The 24,916-nt window shown below is 41.6% G+C and overlaps 1 protein-coding gene across 7 annotated transcripts in view; it reads left to right on the top strand.

Annotated features, from left to right (window-relative positions):
- Nucleotides 1-383: 383 nt before the first annotated feature.
- DAW1 (dynein assembly factor with WD repeats 1) overlaps nucleotides 384-24,916 on the top strand; it is a 36,792-nt gene continuing 12,259 nt past the window's right edge. The window contains exons 1-10 of one of the 7 annotated variants that reach the window (XM_059051769.2): nucleotides 384-732; nucleotides 6,538-6,610; nucleotides 8,383-8,527; nucleotides 9,827-9,885; nucleotides 12,207-12,329; nucleotides 12,954-13,053; nucleotides 17,528-17,635; nucleotides 19,159-19,265; nucleotides 20,169-20,271; nucleotides 21,071-21,185. In XM_059051769.2, coding sequence (XP_058907752.1) covers nucleotides 693-732; nucleotides 6,538-6,610; nucleotides 8,383-8,527; nucleotides 9,827-9,885; nucleotides 12,207-12,329; nucleotides 12,954-13,053; nucleotides 17,528-17,635; nucleotides 19,159-19,265; nucleotides 20,169-20,271; nucleotides 21,071-21,185 — 973 coding nt within the window. In that variant the 5' untranslated portion in view covers nucleotides 384-692. Of the gene's footprint in view, nucleotides 952-6,537; nucleotides 6,611-8,382; nucleotides 8,528-9,826; nucleotides 9,886-12,206; nucleotides 12,330-12,953; nucleotides 13,054-17,527; nucleotides 17,636-19,158; nucleotides 19,266-20,168; nucleotides 20,272-21,070; nucleotides 21,186-24,916 lie in introns of all 7 variants that reach the window. The other 6 variants (XM_067027076.1, XM_059051766.2, XM_067027078.1 and 3 more) reach the window with 6 other exon arrangements.

Genomic DNA, 24,916 nt, shown 5'->3' on the forward strand with positions numbered 1-24,916 from the left:
TGTCTCATCCTTGAGACGGGGTGGACATAAACGGTGCGTAACTCATACCTTGTTCGGACTGTGAGTATAGTGGATAGAGCGCTTGGCGCAGTGCATGGCACTGGAAATGTAGGCGATTACGTCGAGGTCATTTTTCTTTTGTGGGGACAGGGACAGGGCATGAGGGGCCGAGAACAGGAACGGAGCGCGGGATATTTCTCCCAACCTTCCGTATTGGAAATCCAATGGGTTAAAGTGCGTGTGGCCCAGACTGTAGCTGAGGCCCTTGGTCCTCGGCCGCGCCTCGCCCCTTGTGAGGTCTCCCTTACTGAAGACACGAGTGGCCCTCGTCCCACCCACCCCAGACACCAAAGGGTGTAGATTCCGGTGGCCGCGGCGCGGGCAGGAGCGCGCTCCTTGAGCGGCTCCCGGAACCCGGCGCCCATCCTCGGAAACCCCGAGGCAGATGAGGGTGGTGGGGAGGGCAGGGCGCACTCTGCTCTCGAGCATATCTAGGAGCTCCCCCCCTCCCCCCACGCCCATCCCGCCAGCCCCCGGACGCCTGAGCTGCAGGATGCACCCAATAAGCTCGGCTACAGGTCCCGAGTTCCGGGAGCTGTTTGTGGCGCGCGCGCATGCGCGCCGGCGCCTTCCGCTGTTTGGCCGTTTCCATGACGACCAAGTAGGTCGGCTGGTGGTTCCCCGGCGAGAGAATGAAGCTCAAGAGCCTCCTGCTCCGGTATTACCCGCCAGGTACAGGCCGGGCCCCGCTCTGCCCTCATGTGAGGACCTGTACCAAGAGGGTCTGGGGCAGAGGAGGGTGCGGGGACCCGAGAGGTGGGGTCCAGAACGAGTGATCCCCGTGGGACCGGAAGCCTGGTGCTTCCTAACTTGGGCCCCTCACTGCTTCGGATGCTGGACTCTGTTCCTCAAAAGTTTTAAAAAGACTCTTTCAGGAAGTCTTTAAAATTGGTGAGTCAGAGCTTCCCTGGTGGCGCAGTGGTTGAGAGTCCGCCTGCCGATGCAGGGGACACGGGTTCGTGCCCCGGTCCGGGAGGATCCCGCGTGCCGCGGAGCGGTTTGGCCCGTGAGCCATGGCCGCTGAGCCTGCGCGTCCGGAGCCTGTGCTCCGCAAGGGGAGAGGCCACAGCACTGAGAGGCCCGCGTACCGCAAAAAAAATTGCTGAGTCATAATGCTTTCTGGTTACTTAGGGATGAAGTGGATGGGGAGGGAGAGAGAGGCCCGCGTACCGCAAAAAAATTGCTGAGTCATAATGCTTTCTGGTTACTTAGGAATGAAGTGGACGGGGAGGGAGGGAGAGGCCCGCGTACTGCAAAAAAAATATTGCTGAGTCATAATGCTTTCTGGTTACTTAGGAATGAAGTGGACGGAGAGGGAGAGAGAGGCCCGCCTACCGCAAAAAAAATATTGCTGAGTCATAATGCTTTCTGGTTACTTAGGAATGAAGTGGACGGGGAGGGAGAGAGAGGCCCGCGTACCGCAAAAAAAATATTGCTGAGTCATAATGCTTTCTGGTTACTTAGGAATGAAGTGGATGGGGAGGGAGAGAGAGGCCCGCGTACCGCAAAAAAAATATTGCTGAGTCATAATGCTTTCTGGTTACTTAGGAATGAAGTGGAAGAGGAGGGAGAGGAGGTGATTAGGTGTCATGGAATATTGGTTTCTGGAAGGGAAGACACCGACAAGGACCACATTGATTTTTATTTTAAACGCACCAGAATGACTAAGTCAAGGTGTGTTGAGTATGAAAAGAAAAATGCATACTTAATAAGCATATTACCTTAGTGACTGAATTCCAGACTGCATATATCAATCAATCAGCACATTTACTGAAGGCCTACTCTGTACACACTTTGTGCTGCTTGTCATGGGACTTTTAAAAAGTTCCAATGACTTAAGGAATTGTGAAATAAACCCAGAGCATTCTAGAATGCTCCAGTTTTAGAGTAGGACAGCATTGCCTATCCTCTTGTTTTATAGGTGAGGACATGGTGACCTTTAGAGAATAAGTGTAGTCCACTGGTCACACAGGTTATCAGGGACAGAAATAGGAGCAGAATTCTTGGCTTCTAATTCAGTACTCATATTAAAAATAAGAATATAAAGTAAAAAGTCTGCAAAGCTTGCCACAAGGCAGTAGATGACAAAATACACTTGCCCAATGAAAAGTTTGGACAAGAACTGTCACTAAGATGTCAAAGGAGTGTGAGATCACTTTGGACTGGTTTGATTTGGGGTAACTTTGTGAGGAGTGGGACTTGAAAAATCTTAACACTGAATATGCCTCACTGTTCACAGCAATGCATCCATCTGCTTAGTCAGCATCTCCATCGAGATGTCTCATAGGCATAGACCTCACGATTCCTTTTCTCCAATGCCATCCTAATCGTCTAGCTGCTTCAGGCTGTGCCCAGTCCATAGATGGTATCACCACCCATCCACTTTTTCTGGAAGAAACCTCGGTCATCCTTTATTTCTCTCTTGTGATCATTCACTGCCCCTCTCTGCACTCCCTTATCCAGTCCATAAACAAATTCTGTCAGCTCTACTTCCAGACTCTTCTGTGCCTCCATCACATTCTCTCCATTTCCTTGGCACACGTTTCTTGACCCAACCCTTCTTCCAGCTATCACCTGTACCCTTCCCTTATCTCCATCTCACCCACCATTGCCTCTACTTCAACCATCCCTGGGCTTGTCAACTGGATTCCTGGTTTAACTTCATCCTCTAAAGTCTTTCTGTCACTAACAGCAAGCAGAATCTGGACTAAACATCTCCAATAGTTTCCCATCATGTTCAGAATAAAATCCACCCCCTGCAGGATTTAACTTCTTCTCTCAAGTATGTTACAATCTCACTGGAGAGAGAAGGCATAAATGCAATTTAAGCAATACAAGGTGACCGTGACATACAAGAGTATGTCAAAAGGTAGCATTTGATTAATAGCTAAATAATGAGCACTGTTGAGTAAGACTTTATGTATGCCAGGTGCTTTATATACAAGTTATTTAATCTTAACCAACAAACTGAAGGTATTATCTACAGTTGAGAAAACTGAGATATAAAGAGATTACTTTACTAGTATCATGAAATGAGTGAGGAGTTGGGTTGGAACTCCAACTTGGATCTGTTTGATGCCAAGTATAATACCTGCCTTTTCAACTCTGCATGTGCTGTCTCAATGTTTCAATGCTTTTGAAAAGTAAATACAGTGTTTTGACAGAGTTTCCTGTTCTCTCTTGATCCGAAATGCAGCTGGAATCGTATCTGTTATATCAAATTATAGTCTGTTGCAGTGATTCTCAGAGTGTAAGGGGACTCTTGGGGCCCTCAAATCCTTTCACTGGGGGCCTCAATGTCAAATCTCTTTTTGTAATAACACTAAGATATTTTCTCTTTTTCACCGTGTAGAGATTTGCCCTGGTGGTGCCAAAGCAATGGAAGGTGAAACTGCTGGTGCCTGACTACAAATCAAGCATTGGCACCAAAACTCTAACACTGGCCATTGTATCCCTCACTGACACGCTTGCAATAGGAAAAACAGAAACAAACACCAAAAAGCCCTCAGTTTTACTTAAGAATGTCCTTGGTGAAGCAATAACTCTTATTAACGTAGTGAAATACTGACACGTGGGTACGTGTTTTCTGGGTGATGGAAGTAGAAAGTTCTAAGGTGCTTCTGCTTCAAAGTGATGTACAGTCCTTATCTTGAGGAATGTGCTTGTGCATGGGTTTGAGCTGAAAGGTGAACTAGCCATTTTGTTCATGGAACACCGTTTTTACGTGAAAGACAGAAATAAGCATGGTTTTCAGACTTGTATATATGGCAGACATTTTCTTGAAAATGAACAAAGTGAGTCTGAAATTTTCAAGCAAAACTGTCGGTATTTCTTGCCAGTGATAAAATTTGAGCTTTCAGAGCGAGAATTAGAACTTCAGGAAATTTGTATCTAACATCATAAGCTTAACGGCTTACCAACAGTAAAAGAGTTTTTCTGATGATAGATATTGGTAGTGGTATTAACAAATGTGATTTTTTGGATATTGTATGATGAAATATGCCCACATTTAGAACTCAGTAAACTAACATTTTTCAAATATCTGACACATGATGTTGTAAATCACCCGTGGTAAAAGAAATTGAAAGTGTGAGATAGACCAATGGGTTTTAATGTAACCGGGTCTGGAGAGTTCATTGAGGTGGTTTCAGACTCGGAATTGCAACCAATCTTTATGAAACTACCATTTGTTGAGTTTTAAAGTAGTATCAAAGAAGAATATCCAAGATTACACAAAAAACTGATTAAAATATTCCTGCATTTTCCAACTACATATCTGTGTATGACCCAGACTTTTTCTTATATTATATCTAAAACAACCTATAGGAACAGCTTAAATGCAGAAGCAGAGATGAGAATCCAGCCGTCTTTAGTTAAGCTAGATATTAGAGAGATCTGCAAAAGTGTAAAACAATGCTACTTTTCTTACATTTTTTTGGGTGAGAGGAATAAATATAGTTATTTTGATAAAATATGCTATTTATATTAACATGCTATGAATTTATTATTGCTATTTTACAACAATTTAATAAATATTTTTAAAAAATTTCCATTTTAATGTGGAAAGTATTAGAAAACCCAAAATTCCCAATAATTAAAAACGTGTAAATTGGTCCTGAGGCCAAAACATTTCTGTTCCAGTGGTCCATATCCATAGAGGTGGTATGATAGAGGCTCTGTTCAAATTTTTTTCCCTCTATTATCTCTCTCTCGTTCAGCTTGAATATATTCTGTTGACTAGTCTTCAAGTTCACTGATTCTATGCTTTGTCCTCTCTGCTCTACCATTGAGCCTATTCAGCATGTTTTTCATTTTGGTTATTGTATTTTTCATAATACCATAATTCCCACTTGATTTATTTCAATTACTTCTATTTATTTTCTGAGATTTTTCATTTATTTGTTTCAAGTGACTCTGTAAATGACTGCTGAAGCTTTTTTTTTTTTTTTCCTGGCCACGCCGCGTGGCATGTGGAATCTTAGTTCCCTGATCAGGGATTGAACCTGCGCCCGCTGCATTGGGAGGGTGGAGTCGTAACCACTGCAAAGCCAGGGAAGTCCCTGAAGCACTTTTATGATACCTCCTTTAAAATCCTCGTCATTAGTTCCAGTATCTGATTCATCTCCATATTGGCATTTATTGATTGTCTTTCTCTGGTTCTTAACTGTGATGAGTGACTTTTTATTGCACCCTGGAGACGCTTCACCCCACATTTACACCTGTTTTGGCACGCCGTCACCCTGTTTAGGTTTAGCACATAGGTTCTGGTCTGCTTTTGTGGGCTTTAATTACAGTGATACTTTAGTTTTCCGAGCCTTTGCCATGTTATTCTGGTCTAATTTGTTTTTCCTGCTCAGTCTTCTCTGGTGCCACCTGCAGGGGCAGAAGGGATGCCCCCAGTGTGCCTGTTCTCACTGTGTGACCTTCTGGGGGAGGAGGACAAGCCCCTCGGCCTGGTTGTGCCACTGGTTGAAAGGCAGGGAGACGCTGCTTTGCTGCTTTGCTGTGGAATGGGGTCTGGGAGGTCCTGGGACTTCACTGATGCTGCTGTAGGCGGATCAGATGGCCCCTCAGACACCAGCCAAGGAGCAAGGATTGTGAAGGTCTGCGGCTTCGCTGCTCCAGCTGTTGCAGGCCGATGAGACTGCACTGGGGCCCAGCTTTGCAGTGGGGACTGGAGCAGCCCAGGGCTTCCACGGGTGGGTGGGTGGGTGGGTGGGTGGGTGGGACTGCCTGTGGGGGCCCCCGTGGTGGAGCAGTTTAGGGCTCCTCATCAGTACTTTGTTTGACTTCTCTTTTCCTTGTCTGTTGGCCGCAGAAAGCAAGCTTTTTTGCTGTGTTTTTTTTTTTTTTTTTTAATTTTGTGTGTGTGTGTGTGTGTGTGTGTGTGTGTGTGGTACGCGGGCCTCTCCCGTCGCGGAGCAGAGGCTCCGGACGCGCAGGCTCAGCGGCCATGGCTCACGGGCCCAGCCGCTCCGTGGCATGTGGGATCTTCCCGGACCGGGGCACGAACCCGTGTCCCCTGCATCGGCAGGCGGACTCTCAACCACTGCGCCACCAGGGAAGCCCTTTGCTGTGTTTTGATGTTTTGTTATCCGTGCTTTTCCGTGGTTCCAGGCTGCATGTCCTTTGGTCCCCACTGTTGGGATACATGTGAAATGAAAAGAAAACCCAAGGAACTCACCATGTTGTCATCCCTCAAATCCTGAGGCCCCTATCCATCCACCTTTTTCTATCCAACTTTCAATTATTTTAGCATTGCCTGCTGAATGAGTTCAAGTGTATTTAGAGGACAGACCAAGGAAAAGTGGGTCTACACCATCTTGTTTTGAAATCAGACATCACTGCATATGTTTTATGTAGAAAAATTTCAAAAGTGGAGAAACAAAAATAAAAAAATTATGTCAAAGTAAGTTAACTTTTGTCATAGGCTGTGATCATAAGTGTTTTATAACTTAATATTTGTTTATTTCTTAGGAATTATGTTGGAATTTGAAAAAAGTGGACAGCTGAAGACCAAATGCATAGATCTGCTCGATCTCCAAACCGGGTAAGCCAGCTATATAATGCAATATGTATTTCGTATCCAAAATTGTGATTGGGAGACCCTGACATAGGATGGTGTGTGGATGAGCTGCATAAGCTGCAGACAGTGCGTTACGAATACAGTCGTTCCGGGGTACGTTATTCCCTTTTTGTTCTGTTGAATTTTATTTGAATGTCTTGCTGAATGAGGAGGAAGTGGAAAAAGGATCATCAAGCTTTCTTCTTCTTCTTCCCAAACGAAGCTTCTTTAAAAAGAAAAAAAATAAGCCTTTTCGTTTGGAAATCTGTTTTGATTCATAACATTTGTTGGAAACCTTTCCAAGAGGCATTATTATCTTTTTAATTCTTATGAAAGTATAACTATTTTGACAGCTGAGTTTTTCAAAGTCATCATTGTGAAATATCTCTGATTCATTTCCATTTCAAATATTCCCTCTTGTTCTGAAAGACTGTGTTTCTTGAAAGCTGGGACCATACCTCTGACACTCCCAGGACTCAACCTATGGCAGGTAGTAAAGGTTAGTTGAATGTAATGGTCTCCAAGCTCAGTGCCTTGCACAGAACTGGAGCTCAGCATGTTTATTTATGAACAGGAGGAGGATGCTTATCAGATTTCACAGTTCTGGGAAGCAGATGCTGAAACAGAAGTAGGTGGGGACAAGGTTACTGGGAAGTGACCCCTGGGACAGATCAGAGGCTGAGGCACATCTGGGCAGGAGGGGACATCAACCTTGATGATGATGCAGATTTGACAAGAGTCCCTCCAGCCCGTGGGGGAGCTCGGAACAAAGCTTGCGGGTTTGGTGACCCCCTCACGGGTCAGAAATGGCCAGGCTCTTGCACAGCCCCGTTGCCTAGCCAGCGAGCGAGGGCTGTGGATTAGAGCAAGCCGTGGGCTCAGACACTAACATGGATCCTGAAGAAGCTGCAGCTGGAGGCCGTCAGCCAACTACCACCTCCTTCACGGCAGCTGGGCCCCGAGTCCTTTCTCGATACGCATTTGTGACATGCTTTGCAAAATGACCCTGTTTTGGATGTTTTGTGGTATAGAGACATTAATATTTGTCTTGAATTAATATTATTCTGGACTAGCAAAATTTACCATGATTGCTGTAGATTATTTGAATACTGGGGAAAACTTGAATCTGTACTTTTCACACCAGTTCTCTTTCAGGGAAATAATGTTATAGCCCATAAGAAATCTAATAATAATAATAATAATTCTTTGAATGTTTGTTTTTGGTTAGGTACTTTCTCTTTCCCTAAAAATATTACAAATCTAACCTTTCTGAGCCTCAGTTTCTTCATCACTAAAATAGTTGTGAAAATGCTTTGAATTAGAGGGTTGTTACAGGATTAAATGACAGAATGTATGTAAGGTGCAAAGTATAGTAGGAGTGGGCACATTTAATATATGTTCATTTAAAAGAAAAAAGAAACAGGAAAAAAATAAATAAAAAGAGCTGTTGCTCAGAAGCAGTATGCACTTGGCCTTCTTAGGTAAGCAAATGAGAATCTTTGTACACCTTCCTCAGGAGAAGTCTCAGTTAACGGAGAGGCATTGGAGAGAACCCAGGCAGCTTTCGTCGGGGACACAGTGCTCTTCAGTGATTTTTGCGATTTCTTTTCCCCCAGAAATCTCTTGCTAAAAATGATGGTGTTGTTGACATTTTATAAATCTTATGCTTCATAAAGCTATATATGATCCTTTATGTAATAAATGTATATGCAATTTTTGACATAGACAAAAATAACTTTGTTCTTGGTGAATTTCAGTACAGATGTCAATGCCTTAGTAGAAGAGATACAGAAAGCAGAACCTCTAATCACAGCTTTACGAGCAGACCAGGTCAAACTTTTAATACAGAGGTTACAAAATAAACTCGGACAGTATAGCAACCACAAATTCTATCTTTTTAAGGTAATGTCTGTTTTAAAGATACTAAGTAGAACTTCAATGAATTAATTACTTGATGTTCTATTAATCTGAGGTAAAGTACAAATCATGTTTTCTCTTTCCCTCAGTTCCTCACACAGTTTTGCTAAGACTGAGTCTTAATAAATGTTTGTTGAATGAATGAATGAAATTCAAAAATTTACTTCTTAACAGGTTCAATAAAGATTTGTACTAGTAACTTTAACTCTTCTTTATAATGATAAATCTAAAGGATAATCTAAGTCATTGAATAATTAAAATTTTTTTCCAGTTAGAGTAATATTAAGACGTATTTCATGGTATATCAATATTTCAAAATTTCTGCTTCCATGTGAACTAAACTATATTTTATAAAATTATTTATTGATATGGATCGCATAATAATTTTAATTCAATGAAAATATGCTTATTTTCCTCTATTATTTTGGTGACTAAATTAAAACAAATGTAGTCATTTATTCAAGAACAGCTTTTTGTTTCTTTATTATTTAACAAAATTTAATGATTTATTCTAGAATTGCTTTATATTATAGTGATTTTATTTTTTCTGACTTAAGTAGACTTATTATTAAATACTCAGCTTATTTTGTCTGATGCAAAATATTCAGGCAATCTTCTGTATTCATCCGTTCCGTTTACGAGAGGACGGTTATTCTTGTAATAGTTCTTTGTCCAGCAGGTGGCACTATTTAACTTCAAATATGAGCTCTATAACGCATGACCTTGTGATTTATCCTCCAAAGGGAGCATTTTTGATAGTGAAAGAAGACACTATTAATAGTTACACTCTGGCAGTAGACATAATAAGTGTCCACTATGTGCTAGACAATGTAGGGATGGAAAGATAAAAACACGATGTATCCTGACCCTCCTTCTGAAGGAGCTTTAAGATTCAAAAAGTAATGATACATTGTAAATCTGTATTTGAAACATAATTAGTTTATTTCCTATATACACTGTTTATGCATATATACAAAACCATGTGAAAGAAGATATAAATTAGTGCTATTTGGTATTTTATAGCCATAATCTATCTAAAGGTAAATTGATGGAAAACACAGAGCCTATTATGTTTCTGAAATTAGTTGTAACCACCAAATGTGTTATTGGTCTTAATAATAGAAGGTCCAATGTATTTTTCTCATTTGTTCAGATATTTGATATTGTCCATTTATTATGTATAATGAAGACACATTTGAGTGTCTTCATTGGTTTGCAGTTAAAATGAATGAACTGAAAAATTTTGTTTGAGTTTAAAATAAGTGGTGTTTTCTTTCATTGAAGGTTCTCAGAGCACATATACTGCCGTTGACTAACGTTGCACTTAATAAATCAGGCTCATGGTAAGGTTCTCTGTTTATTTAAAACAGTTTATTAGACTTTATTTGCTAGAGCAGTTGTAGGTTCACAGCAAAACTGAGCAGAAAGTACAGAGGTTTCCTGTAAAGCGTCTGCCTTGCGCCCCTGCACACAGCCTCCCTAGCCATCGGCGTCCCCCACCGAGACCTGCATCTGTTACAGTTGTAGCCGATATTGATAGCGACACATCATCATCATGAAAAATTCCTAGTTTACATTGGGGTTGACTCTTGGTTTTGTACATTCTACAGGTTGGCAAACGTATAATGACATATGTCCACTGTTGTGGGGTCACACAGAGCAGTTTCACTGCCCTGAAATCCTCTGCGCTCTGGTTCTTTATTTCTGTGTGTAAATCTGTGTCTATTTCTATTCTTTATTTCTAATTTTTAATAATCAAGGGATAAACGTTTTAAAATAAAAGTATGCATGTAAGGAATACAAATAGTGATTTGATATACATATACGTAGTGAAATGATAACTACAGTCAAGTTAATTAACATCTCATCTCCATAGTTACCATCTTGTGTGTGTGTGATGAGAGCACCTGAAATCTATTCTCTCAGCATATTTCCGGCATTCGATACGGTGTTACTAACTGTGGTCATCATGCCTGTACATTAGATCTCTACGCTTACTCGTTCTACGTAACTGCAACTTTGTACCCTTTGACCAATGCCTTCCCATCTCCCCTCCCCAGTCCCTGGTTAACTACTGTTCTCCTCTCTGTTTCTGTGGGTTCAGCTTTGTGGTTGTTGTTGTTTAGATTGCACATATAAGTGAGATCATATGGTCTTTGTCCTCCTGTGTCTGGCTTATTTCACTTAGCATCGTGTCCTTCAGGTTCATCCATGCAGTAGCAAATGGCAGGATGTCCTTCTTTCTCATGGCCGAATACTATTTCATTGTAAACTTACATATGCACCACATTTTCTTCACCTATTCATCCTCTGACAGACATTCAGGTTATTTCCATATCTCGGCTATAGCGAACAATGCTGCAGTGAACATAGGAGTGCAGGTATCGCTACGAGATCCTGATTTCATTTCCTTTGGATATATACGCAGAAATGAGATTGCTGGATCATATGGTAGTTCTGTTTTTAATTTTTTTTGGTAACCACCGTACTCTGTTCCATAATGACCATACCAATTTACATTCCCCAAGAAGCTAGGAGGAAAATGCCTAGAAGAGAACCACAGATATACCGCCTTGTCAGCCTTCCTGTTTAGTTGGATGTAGATCAGAATTTGTTTCACCTTTTATCATAACCACTTGACATTAAGACTGGCTTTTCAATTTTGTGCATTTTTTTTTCTGTGCTTGGGAAATACTTTTCCTAATGGAGTATTTAAGGAATAACTAAGATACTCTTAAGTTAAGCTATTAGAGGTCAGTATATTGATACTAACGATTCCTATAGTAGAATAGTCACGTTAAAGGATTGTTAAATGTTAAACAAATATTTATGGAACACTTAGTGTGTCAGTCATGTTGCAGGGCCTATGATGGTGGTAAACCAGATGGGTAGAAGAACGAGCGTGTATGAAAGAAACAATACAGTTCTTCAGAGACTAGTGGGAAGGGGAATGTGGCCGACCAGGGCGTGCTTCGGGGAGAAGTTGAGGTCCCGGGTGTAGCCAGGACTGCTGGCCTTGCGGGCCACAATCAAAGTTTGAATTTTCCTCTAGATCACTGGGAAGCCATCTGAGGAAGGTTAAACAAAATAAATCCAATTTTGGTGAGGGAAATAGATTTGTAAGGGCCATGTGTGAGTCAAGCCCTATTAGAAGGTGGTTTTATTTGTTTGGGCCAGAGATGGAGGCAACGGAGCTAGTGAGAAGTGACCATTACTAGGGATGTATTCTGAGACTGGGCCAATAGGATTTACTGATAGATTGTGTGTGCGCTGTGAGGGAAAGCGAGGAATCAAAGGTGATGCTAAGACTCTATGGTCTGAGCAACGGGAAGAATGATGTTATTTGTTGAGCTATATTAGAGTTTCAGAAAATGTTACTGACTATTAACATTCTTTAATGATATAACTATTTATATTGTAAGAATGATTATTGGAAGGATTACTCTTTATTTTATTTAGTAACTCCTTTTTGGGTTTGGGATAAAATTGGAAAGTTTCCAGGTCAAAGGTTAGATATTGTTCCCAACTTGTTTGTTCTGCCTTCACAGCTTGCATTGTAAAAAGCAAGGTCAATGGGGTTACGATTTTGCAGGCGAAAACAATGAGGTCTTTGTTAACACATTGCTAGTTTCACCTTGTGATGTATTTATATGGCTTGTGTTAGCTTTATCACAGGAAGCTATGATCGGACGTGCAAACTCTGGGACACTGCCTCTGGAGAGGAACTTCACACCCTGGAGGGTCACAGGAATGTGGTTTATGCCATAGCATTCAACAATCCTTATGGGTAAAAAGACATTCACTTGCTCACTTACTCCTTAGTAATCCGTTCATTCTTTTATTCACATCTCCCTCTATCTATCGGCGAAGGAGAAGAGGAAGACAAAGAACTAAAAGTTATTGAGTGCCTGACGTGTGCTTTGAAAACCTTTTAAATACCTTCTTCAGTGCTTCAGGGAGCTTTGGGATAGGTATTACCGGTTTCATATAACATATATAAAGTTCACATACCCTTCCCAGGTTCACACAGTAGTAAAGAGGTGAGCGAGAGTTCAAGCTTTTGCAGGACTGACTCTGCCCCTGGGAGTTCTCTGACAGGAAGTTCCTGCTGATGTTTATGGCACTGGGCTGAGCATATAAACGGATACTATTCAAAAATTAGAACTCTATTTTGGTATAGAGTTCACTGAAATAGATATAAGATGGCTTGTTATTTTATTTCATTTTTTAAAAAAATTTATTCTATATTGGAGTATAGTTGATTTACTGGATAGGTTATTATTTTAGAAGTGAAATAAATTTCTGAGTAGATAGAGATCCATGTATTAATATCTTTTCTCTTAATTCAGTATATCAAATACTGCGGTTGAATTTGTTTTCAAATTCCGTATATATTCTTCTTAAATCTTAGTGACAAAATTGCCACCGGGTCCTTTGATAAGACTTGTAAACTATGGAGTGTAGAAACCGGAAGCTGTTACCATACCTTTAGGGGTCATACAGCAGAAATAGTGAGTATATTTATTTTATTATATGTTTATGTTGTCATTCTTTTTGTTTTTGTTTTGTTTTGCCTCACTCTTTTTTCAGTAGAACTTATTTTTTAGAGCAGTTTTAGGTTGACAGAAATCGAGTAAAAAGTACAAAGATTTCTCGCCTTTCCTCTCCGCTGCACCTCCGTTACCAGCATTCCTATCAGGGTGGCACGTGTGTTACAGTTGATGAACTTACCCTGGCACATCACATCATTGTTATTTCTTTTTAGAATTCCATTGTAAAAGTAGTGGCTATACCTTTATAATTAATTGTAAAGTCTATCTGATATGTTCAGTTTCTGTATGTCATGTATGGTGGTATTGATATAATTTATAAACTACTCTCTAGTCTTAATATCTTTGCCGATGCTGTAAGAGACCCACATCCTGCTTTGACTAAGTAGACAAATAATGGGATAAGTATATGAATACAATATCCAACCTGACTTTTACTTTTTCACTGACTTGTGTTTAGAGGACTGACTTGATGAGGGTTGACAAAGTTCTTAAAATAGCTTTTAAAGTAAGTTTTTTATATCATGTAAGACATCTAAGCTGATTGTTTTCTGGATATAGTTAGAACTCAAATTTGCATAAATAGTTTGATACTCTAAATGGCTTTCGCTATTGGGAAGCCCTTGTCCTTGGCCAATTCTGTGTTACATCTTATAACTATTAGTGAGGTAATTGGCACCCTATGGAACAAGTGATAGCTTTTTTTTTTTTTTTTTTTTTTTTTTTGAGGTACGCTGGCCTCTCACTGTTGTGGCCTCTCCCGCTGCGGAGCACAGGCTCCGGACGCGCAGGCGCAGCGGCCATGGCTCACAGGCCCAGCCGCTCCGCGGCATGTGGGATCTTCCCGGACCGGGGCACGAACCCGTGTCCCCTGCATCGGCAGGCGGACTCTCAACCACTGCGCCACCAGGGAAGCCCAGTGATAGCTTTTAAAAATAAACAGTTTACTTATTTTAGGAATAAAAATTTATTTATATTCATCCTTCAAATTCATTGTATGTTCATCCAGCAAGAGCTCACGCTATGTTCAAGGTACTTTGCTAAACACTGGGGATCTGCAGTTAGAAATTGTAACTGACCCTTCAGTGGCACTCAACATGCCTGAAGCGCCGTCCTAAGCCCTTTACAGATATGAGCGTAGTGGTCCCTCATAACAGCCAGAAGGGGTAGCTGTGTCCCCATTTTACAGTTAAGGATGCTGAGGCATAGAGAGCTTAAGTAATCTGTCCAGGGTCCTAAGAAAGACAGAACCCTCATTCCCATAGTGTGGCCATGTTTTCACACTCCCTTGGAATTTTGAAAGGGTTTCTTTCTTTATAGTTCCTAGGAAGACATTCGTATCTTTCATAGTCAACAACATCAATCCAATGAATATTTACTAGGTGTTGACTGTGTGAAGCCCTGGCCTATGTGTGTGGGGTACCAGGCAGAATCAGATGTAGTTCTTGGTCCCCCAGGGATTCTGCAGTTTTGTAGAGGGAGTAGAGGTGTCCATGGATTCGTTTAGAGATGTGTTGTAGGTGAGCTAGAAGTTGGCGGGAGTTCAGTGAGGGCACAGAGGGAGGGGCCAAGCCTCCGTGGCCGGGGCTGGCATTCAGGAAGGACTCTGCAGAGAGGTGGCAGGTGCGTTCCAGACAGAGGGGGCTGCAGCAGCAAAGGCCCAGAGGAGGTGTGTAATCGTGGTTTGTGCTTAGAGCTCAAGGGGCTCTGAGTGTCCAGAGCAGCGCTTCCCAGCCTTCCCCGCACAGAAGGTGCTCGTACGGAGATGCAGACACTGGGAAGAGCTGCCCCCACAGTTGGAGGTAACTGACGGGGGTCTCTGGTGCTGCCCAGCTGTCTGGGCTCAATGTGCCAGTGCCTGGCACACCTGTAACCCTGCAAAGCCACACCCCGGCCTTTGTGTGATTGAAGTGAGGGAGGCAGGGGAGGCCTGACTGTAGATTTCTAAAGGGGCTTAGATGCTGTGCTAAGGAATTGGGACTTCATCCTGGAGATGGTGCCGTACTGTTGAGACTTTTCAGCTGGGAAGGGGCATGGTCAGCTTTGCACTTGGGGAAGATCATTGTTTTGCCATTGTGAAGGAGAAATGGGCAGCGGATAATATCAGAAGTTGGGCCAGTGGGGACCTTGTAGCCACCCAAGCAAAGATGGCAAAGCCCTGTTGTGAGGCTGGCGAGGAGGATGTGAGAGAGGTTAGGGGTGGAAGGAGCAGGACTGGGTTACCAAGTAGGCCCGAAGGAAACAAAGTGTTCGGGGCGATTCCCTGATTTCAGACTCAGGCAACTGGCAGTGCCATTCGCCAAGTCTGTACATAAGAGAGAAGCAGGGTTCTTTGTGTGATTTGCATGTCTGAGACTGAGTGATTAAGGCCTCCCTGTGTGATGGCCAGACAGAGGCATCCATGTGGCAGTTGGCTCTTTGGGGCTGAGCCGAGCAGTGAGATCTGGGTGAAAGACGGGGATGTGTGAGTCACAGGCATCTGGGTGGCAGTAGAAACCACTGAACAATTGAAATTTCCCAAAGGGAAAGGTAGGTTATAGGGAGAAAGCTGGCGGGATCTTGGGAAGATGGAGAAGAGAACATTTTAAAAGATACAGTAAAAGAGACAAGAAGTCAGAGAAGAAAAGCAGAGCACTATCAAAGCAGTGAAGAAGGAAGAAAATATCGAGAACCTCAGGAATGTTAAGTGAGATGACCAAGACCGACCAAGCCTCTCAGCTGGACATTTATCTAGAGCGGGTCCAGTAGAGCTGAAGAGTGGAAGATGGGCAGTGCGTGACGGTAGAGACTCTTTTCCCAAGGAATTTGGCTGTAAAGGGAAATAAGGGTAGTTAAAAAATGGGTGTGTAGAGTCAAGGGAGGATTTGTTTTCATGTGGGAAGAGCTCAAGCATACTTATAGGCCACTGGAAAGGATCTAGCTCCTTCTAGAGGGAAGGAAAAGTTGGTGGGCTCATCTCTCCTAGGTGTACAGGGAACATAGTGTCTTAAAATGGCAAAGTGATCCCTCTGAATCTGAGACTGGAGGAAGGGAAAGTGAGGGCCAGGGGAGGAAGTTCTCAATGGATAGGTAAGTTTTTTCAGGGAAGTATTAGGAGGCCAAGTTATCTGCTGAGGAGGAATGAAGATGGGGGTGGAGGCAGAAATGGGGAATGGGAGAATATATATATATATATATTTTTTTAATATGGAAATGTAGTTTAATTTGAAAGAAGAAAGATAAACACCAAAAAAATGTAAAGTATAAGGCAAGGCAGGATTAAACCACTTCCATTTGAAACTCCCTTTCTTTAGTATCATGACTTTGTATAATTCTTCTTCTCGTAATACATCTTCCTCATTTCGGGAGAATATATTGAATCAGAGGCGTGTTAGACAAAATAGGGGAAGCTGCTGAGGCCACAGCTGAGGACGGAAGACATGAACGAGTATCACTGGTATCTGCTATCCTGTTTTCTTCAACTGTCTTGGTTGTTGAGTGTAGGGCAGGCAAATGAGTGGGTAAAATCCCAGATTGATACAAGTTTTTAGGAGTTATATGAAGGGTGCAGGTGCAAAGACAGGGACTAGGAGTTTGGGGGATGCTGGCAGGAGTGATGCTTCCAGGTGTCATTTGAATGGGGGATAATGGACCAGGAGAAAAGAGAGGGGTTTACATGAAATGGAAGGTATCCTATGGGGAGGTTGGAGGGGAGGCTTGGTAAGGAAGAGAGAAAGTGGAAGTATTGGGAAATTGTAACTAGAGACTGGTGTATTGGTAGTGTATCTTCTAGAGAAGGTGACATCAAGGTAAGGGTGTTGCCATGGGAGTGATTATGAAAAGGAGTCCAGGATGGTGGGTCTGGGGGTATTGGACGGATGGTGCACACGAAGGCCCCCTGGGACTCGGAACTGAGAATGTGAGCCAATAGCCAAAGTTCTAGGCAAGTGAGGGGGCGTGATTGATAGGTTGATGAACACATCAACAAGGAAGATGGGAGCTAGAGGGACTTCCCTGGTGGTCCAGCAGCTAAGACACCACACTTCCACTGCAGGCAGCACAGGTTCGATCCCTGGTCGGGAAACTAAGATCCCACATGCCCCGCGGCCTGGCTGAAACAAAAAAAAAGATGGGAGCCAGATAGCATGAAACTCAAAGGAGATGGGCTTTGCTCTTGTTCTTGTTCTCCTATGGTCTGGAAGTGATTAAGGGGAGCCAGTGCCTCTCCAAGGCTGAGCCGTGTGATGTGGGAGAACAGCAGCCTCTTCTCGAGAGGAGAATGCTTCCGGATCAACCTGCAGATAGACGGCTACTCATATCTGGTATTTTGCTGTGTGTCTGTACAAAGAATTAGGCTGAATCTGCTGAGAGAGTTACATCTCCAAGCTTTTCTATATTAGAATTAACAATGTAAAACTCTATCTTTCTAAAATCTCTCTCATTTCATGTAATTCAGGTGTGTTTATCGTTTAATCCTCAAAGCACATTGGTGGCTACTGGAAGTATGGACACAACGGCCAAACTGTGGGACATTCAGAATGGAGAGGAAGTGTTCACTCTCACAGTATGTTACTAATGTTAATAATATCAAGAGTTTTACATTTTCATTAGCTATTCCTTTGGGTAAGCCTTTTACTTGTGGTTTTTTAAAAAAATTAATTAATTAATTAATTTTTATTTTTGGCTGCGTTGGGTCTTCATTGCTGCGCACGGGCTTTCTGTAGTTGCGGCGAGCGGGGGCTACTCCTCGTTGTGGTGCACGGGCTTCTCATTGCGGTGGCTTCTCTTTTTGCAGAGCACGGGCTCTAGGCGCGCTGGCTTCAGTAGTTGTGGCACGTGGGCTTCAGTAGTTGTGGCGCACGGGCTTAGTTGCTGCGCAGCATGTGGGATCTTCCCGGACCAGGGATCAAACCCGTGTCCCCTGCATTGGCAGGCAGATTCTTAAGCACTGCGCCACCAGGGAAGTCCCTTGTGTTTGTTTTTATTTGTATTTTTATTACAAAATGAACTCTAAGTTAGAAGATGTTTTTGAGCGATTGCTTTCCAGACTGTAGTAAAAGAATATTCCAGCTGGTTTGCTGACTATTCCCAAAGACTTAAATGGACATGCTGGGGAAGCCAGATGGGCTTTTTATTTTTGACTAACTTCAGTCTGTAAGCCGTACCAACTATTGCCTAAAACCTATGGTCACCCACCTGGCTAAAAGCAAAGGAGATGGAGGCTGGCACCATTTGGAAGAGGCAGAAGTGGAGGAACCTGCCCAAAGATTTCTTAAAGAAACTCCCTTCTTTTCTAACCTCCAGCCTAAGAAGCCTCTGGTATTACAAAGTCTGAAGTATAAGGGGCAAGTGGCAGGAAGTGACAAGGCCAGAGAGCACTGCCCGCAGAGGGGATGCTGGTGGTGTGTCTCGGCAGGGGCCCCTGTCTGTCGCCACCACACGTCCGTCCAGAACCATCCTATGACCGCTACCCTCCACTTCTTCCCGCCTCAGCGGAAACTACCACGCAGAAAAGCGTGATGCTCTGTGGCAATCGGTGGGGACAATTAGATGGGAAATCACATTATCTTATTCTTTCAAATTATAAATGGATTTAAAAAATAGGATCCATTTTCTAGGAGAACTTTTTCTAGAAGTCCTCCTTCTAGAAAAAGTTAAAATGGACTAGAAAAAAAGAGGAAAATCAGTGTTTTTAACTAACACCAAGAGTTTTTCTTTCTTAAATCAGAGAGCCTCGTTTTATTCATGTCAGTATAGTTTTCCTGATCTTCGTACTCATCACTTCTGTGGGTCACGCTTCTTCACTGCCTCTTCTTTCAGATAAATGCCTAAGAGCGTTGGAAGGTGCGTGTCCTGCTCTACACGTGTCCTTTATTAAAATTAAATGGAGCTGAACATTAAAATTTCTGAGCACATAAGTGTATTTCAGCTTGTTTGCAGTCTCCCCCTATCCAGCCAGCCACTGATCTCTCTTCTCCCTGTAGAGCTTTGCCTTTTTTAGCGTTTTCTTTTAGACTATTATGTTATACTTATGTAGAAATTGTTTCATCTTACAGGTATGCATGATGATATCTGCTCTTTTTCTAGGGACACTCAGCTGAAATCATCTCTCTGTCCTTTAACACCTCAGGAAACAGAATCATCACGGGGTCTTTTGATCATACAGTTACAGTGTGGGATGCTGGTACTGGAAGGTATTCTTGATTTTTGAGAATTTTTTTTAACCTGCATCAGAAGATTAAGAAGATAGTCTTTGTTATTTATCAGCTTTATGTTGAATCTATTAACTTTACCTTGGATTCCATAGGAATAGGACACATTGAAAGCAAATTAATTCATTCTTTAATGATATTTCTGATCCACCAAAAATATATGCTTTCTTGGGATTCTGAGGAAATAATGCCAAACAGTAACATAAAAGGAGAATGTTAACAATAGCCTGGTTACACAGCTATTATTTATTCCATGTACTATGTAATCAAATTTCAATGGCTTGTCATTATGGTAGGCCTGTATATCATGAATAAATAAAATCATGCCTAATGATCCAAATTTAATTTTAATTTCAATTTCCTTCCTAATTATTTTTGGTTCTAGTTGCTAAGAAGTTAACTAAATTAGCCTATTTTTGTTGGAAAACTCCACTCTTGGACTTGTCTGCGTTTTGATAGAGGGGCCAATTGTCAGGGGTACTGATCAACATGGTTGCAACAAGAAATGAGAGAGAAGGAAGGGTTCTTAGACGATTGATGGGTAGTTTCTGAACAACCAAGGGGTCCGCCTATCTGGTATAAAAATAGTTCTAGAATTTCAGATTACCTTTATTATTTTTTATCCATGCCTTTCTGAAGTGTTGTCTTAAGTAATGTTGTTAGCTTGGGTTGTTTAAAATTGAAGTATATTTTTTGCTGAAATGAAATTAGCCGCCTAGTTGACTCTTTTTGGAGCTACAGTTAAGCCATCTTTGATTGGTCATCATAGATATTATTTTGTGAAAAGTAAAATTCAGACTCTTATGCCAATGGCTTGAGATCATTCTTTGTACACATTCTTGATTAAGGACTCTTTCACCAGTCTGAACCATTTCCATTTTGTAGGAAGGTGTATACCTTAATTGGGCATTGTGCTGAGATCAGCAGTGCCTTATTCAACTGGGATTGCTCTCTGATATTAACTGGCTCTATGGACAAAACCTGCATGGTGAGCTCAAGAAATATCTTTGCTTTATAATTCTTAATGTCTGTACTTTATACTGTGTCAGGTATTCATTGCAACATTAACACATTTTAAAGGTGCTATAAAATTAAGATATTCATTTATCAACAGTTGGTAATTTTAAAATTTCAAGCTTCTGGTCCTCCAAGTTTGAAGGAATTATGATGTAAAATAGTTTTAGTTGATTTAAATGTGTTGAAAGGTCTTATTTTTTTTAAAAGGCGCGTTATTTTTGTTTAATGCCCCTCTATTACTTCATTAAACTTCGATTAGAGTGAACTTCACGAAGTCTCAACACAATGCCTCCCTGCCTTTACGTTTCTGTTGCTAAGAGTTTATGTTCTAGAATTATTATTAGATATATGGGTTATATACCAAATGTATTATGATCTTAATGTGCTTTTCATTTTCTGGCATTGTAGTTTTAGATCAAGTGCTTTACCATTGATGCCCTTTGCATGAAAAGAGGATGCTTCCATTCCAATCAGAGAAGCATGCACTTTGAGATTTTTTTCCTAATGTAGTGACGGATTTGTGCTACCCGTTCTAAATGTCTGTCTTTGGTCTTCTCTGTGTCCAAAGTGTGCCTTGTTAGATGGTTGGCTGTGGTCTCCGGTCATGAATCAAGGTAAAATGAACAAACATGTGAAAATTATACACAAGATTTCGGCACAGTTATTTAGCCAGCCGTAAACATGTCGTGAAGGCTACTTCTGGCCATCTTTGCACTTTAGATAGGAAGTCATAGTCTTCGTCATCTTCTTCTTTGTTTAAAAAATTTCAGCTGTGGGATGCTACAAATGGAAAATGTGTGGCAACATTAACAGGCCATGATGATGAAATACTAGACAGCTGTTTTGATTACACTGGAAAGCTTATCGCAACTGCTTCGGCTGATGGTAGGTAATCTGTTGGTACATTTAATTTATGGAGAGAGTTATGTTTTGTTCGATAAACACGTGTGATTCTACACTATAGGTCATCTCCCTGGTGACCAGCTATGACAGAAACTACATGTGCCTCATCTCTATGATGTCCATGTATGTCAGTACACTATGTCTCTATCATATTCTTGATAATCACATGTGATGCTATAGAATGTCTGCATCACCTTGTATGTGACAACCACATATGATGTTAAACTAGATCTTCATCTCCTTGGTAACTATATATACTGGTGTATCTTGGGTCATCTCCCCCTAATGGTCATGCATTGTGCTACACTCTGTGGTTCTCATCAGCTTGACTACCAGTGATGGTTCTGTAATCAGTCTGCATTGTCTCCTTTCTAACGTGCGTCTCGTGAATCATCATGACGCACATATGTAACGTGGTGCTATACATCATTTTCTGGAATGCCACTTTTGATTCTACACCATGTCTGTCTCGTCTTATTGATAACCACGGTCTGATGCTACCCTGTGTCTAATCATCTGCTTGACAGCACTGTATAGTTGTATACTTTGCATCATTTTCTTGACAATAACAAATGAAGTTATGCTATATCTACATCCTTTTAAAGTAAATATGTATGTTGTTATGCTATTGTTTATCTCACTGATGACACTGTATGATGCCGTGATATGTCTGTGTTGTCACCTTTACAGCCACATATGACGCAGTGCTATATATGCAAGGTCTGCTTGGCAGGCACATGTGATACTATATTATATGACTGCATTATCTCTTTTTTTTAACATCTTTATTGGAGTGTAATTTCCTTACAATGGTGCGTTAGTTTCTGCTGTACAACAAAGTAAATCAGCTATACATATACATATATCCCCATATCTCTTCCCTCTTGCGTCTACCTCCCACCCTCCCTATCCCACCCCTCTAGGTGGTCACAAAGCACCGAGCCGGTCTCCCTGTGCTATGCGGCTGCTTCCCACTAGCTGTCTATTTTACATTTGGTAGTGGATATATGTCCATGCCACTCTCTCACTTCATCCCAGCTTACCCTTCCCCCTCCCTGTGTCCTCAAGTCCATTCTCTGCATCTGCGTCTTTATTCCTGTCCTGCCCCTAGGTTCTTCAGAACCATTTTTTTTTAGATTCCATATATATGTGTTAGCATACGGTATTTGTTTTTCTTTTTCTGACTTACTTCACTCTGCATGACAGACTCTAGGTGCATTATCTCTTTGATAACTATGTATGATAAGATTTTTCTCTGATAATCCCATATTATGAATGTCTGTGTGCATATAATCTCCTTGAAAACTAAATGTAATGCTATACCATGTCTATGTCATTTCCTTCACAATCATGTGGAGTGCTACCCTATTTTGCATTATCTCCTAGACAACTGTGTGTGATGATATAGTTTGTTTCATATCCATGATGGCCATGTATGGTGCTGCAATATATCTGTGTCATCTGTTGATAACCACATATGTTGCTACCCTCCGTATGTGCCATCTCCCTGTAGTCCACAGATGACTATACACTATGTCTCCATTATCTGCTCGCTGGTATGTATTGTTGTATGATGTTACACTATGTCTTTTCATCTTCTTGAGAACCACACATCATGCTATACTATGGCTGCATTATCTCTTTGATATCCTCACACAGTGCACACTGTGTCTACATCAACATTCTGACTACCATGTACGATCCTACATTGCATCTGGATCACCTTATCAACGGTCATGTATCATGCGACACTATGTCTTTCTCCTTGATTCTAAACTCTGTCCATGTCATCTTCTCATCAACAATGTAAGGCACTCTGCTGTGTCTAGGTCATCTCCCTGATGAACACATATGATACTATGCTCTACCTTCATCATCTTTCTGAGGAGCACATTTGATCCCAGACTATGTCTGCGCCATCTCCCTCATGACCATGCTTGACGCCAGCCTATGTCTACATCATCTCTGTGATAACCACAGGTTGACACTGTATCTGTGTCACCTCCTGTGAATGCATATCATGCTGCTCTATGACTGTGTCATTTCCCTGACAACATGAGCAAGCCTCCACTCTGTCTAAGTCACCTCTCTGATAATCACATATGATGCTACACATATGTTTAATTCTCTTAAGGACCGTGTGTGACTTTACATCATGCTTGTGTAAATTCCTTAACAGCTCTTTAAGAAATTCTGGCAAAAATGGAATGCTTTTTCCAGGCATGATTTGTTCACTTGTTCTTTGCCTATATTTGCTTCTGGTGACTAACATGCTTTTAAGTAGTTACTTTGTGTTATAATCAGTTGAAGAATTTTGCCAGTGATTCTTTTTTTTTTTTTTTTTTTTTTTTTTTTTTTTGTGATATGCGGGCCTCTCACTGCTGTGGCCTCTCCCGTTGCGGAGCACAGGCTCCGGACGCGCAGGCCTAGCGGCCATGGCTCACGGGCTTAGTTGCTCCGCGGCATGTGGGATCTTCCCGGACCAGGGCACGAACCCGTGACCCCTGCATCGGCAGGCGGACTCTCAACCACTGCGCCACCAGGGAAGCCCTAGTGATTCATTTTAATTACAGTCTTTATTATTGTCTCCCTTTTCAAAATTATATTTGCATGCTTGTTCTCTTACTCACTAGGACTTTTCAAAGGTGGTCCTTTAATCATACATACATGTCCTTTTTACATCCTGGAATATAAACACCCTGAATTTGGAGAATTTTATATTTTAAACTAACTATTTACTTTCTCATCTTCTCACAGATCTTTGCTTTTAAAAATCATCCCTTAACTGTAATTAGCTGCCCTTTCATTTTAAATATCATTCTCATTTATACAAAAAATCTATTCATTAAATATATATGGAGTACCTACTTTGTGCCAGGAATAGTTTTAGGAGCATAGGATATATCAATGAACAAAAGAGATGGGAATCTCTTTCCTCCTGGAGCTAAGTTGTAGACAGGGGGACAATAAATGATACTATGCATGTGTTTCGTATAGAATATTAGATTATATAGAATGTCAGGAGTTGGTCAGTGCTATGAGGGAAGAAACAAGCAGGGACAAGGGATCAGGATGCTGACAGATGGATGAGAATAATATATAAGCTTGATTCTTTTAGTTTTGTCCTTTCTATCATCTGTTATTTTCCCTAGCAGTGATACTTTCCTTGTTCGATAACACATTACTTCCAAAAAACTCTTTTTCTTTTCTGTGTTTTGTAAACCTCTTCTTATTCTGTCCCTCCTAAGTCTTCATGTTTAGAGCAGCTTTTTTTTTTTTTTTTTTTTTTTTGCGGTATGCGGGCCTCTCACTGTTGCGGCCCCTCCCGCTGCGGAGCACAGGCTCCGGACGCGCAGGCCCAGCGGCCATGGCTCACGGGCCCAGCTGCTCCGCGGCACACGGGATCCTCCCGGACCAGGGCACGAACCCGCGTCCCCTGCATCGGCAGGCGGACTCTCAACCACTAGAGCAGCTTTTTAAAAATTTATCTCTGTTCTTTGCTCCTCATTCCCTTCTTAAAATCAGACCTCATTCAACAGAGTTAGTTGCCTGTGCAGCTACAATCTGTTTTTTCATATTTATTGCCTTTTTCATTTTCATTGGAATTACTCTCAAGGCTGAAATTTTTGGTGTCTTATTCATATTTCTATCTTATAAAAAACTACAATTTCAGGCTATATTATTTTTATGTTTTCTGAAGTTTAAAAATGCTT

The sequence above is a fragment of the Kogia breviceps genome, chromosome 2 (assembly GCF_026419965.1).
Source record: "Kogia breviceps isolate mKogBre1 chromosome 2, mKogBre1 haplotype 1, whole genome shotgun sequence".
In the NCBI taxonomy this organism is placed as follows: domain Eukaryota; kingdom Metazoa; phylum Chordata; class Mammalia; order Artiodactyla; family Physeteridae; genus Kogia; species Kogia breviceps.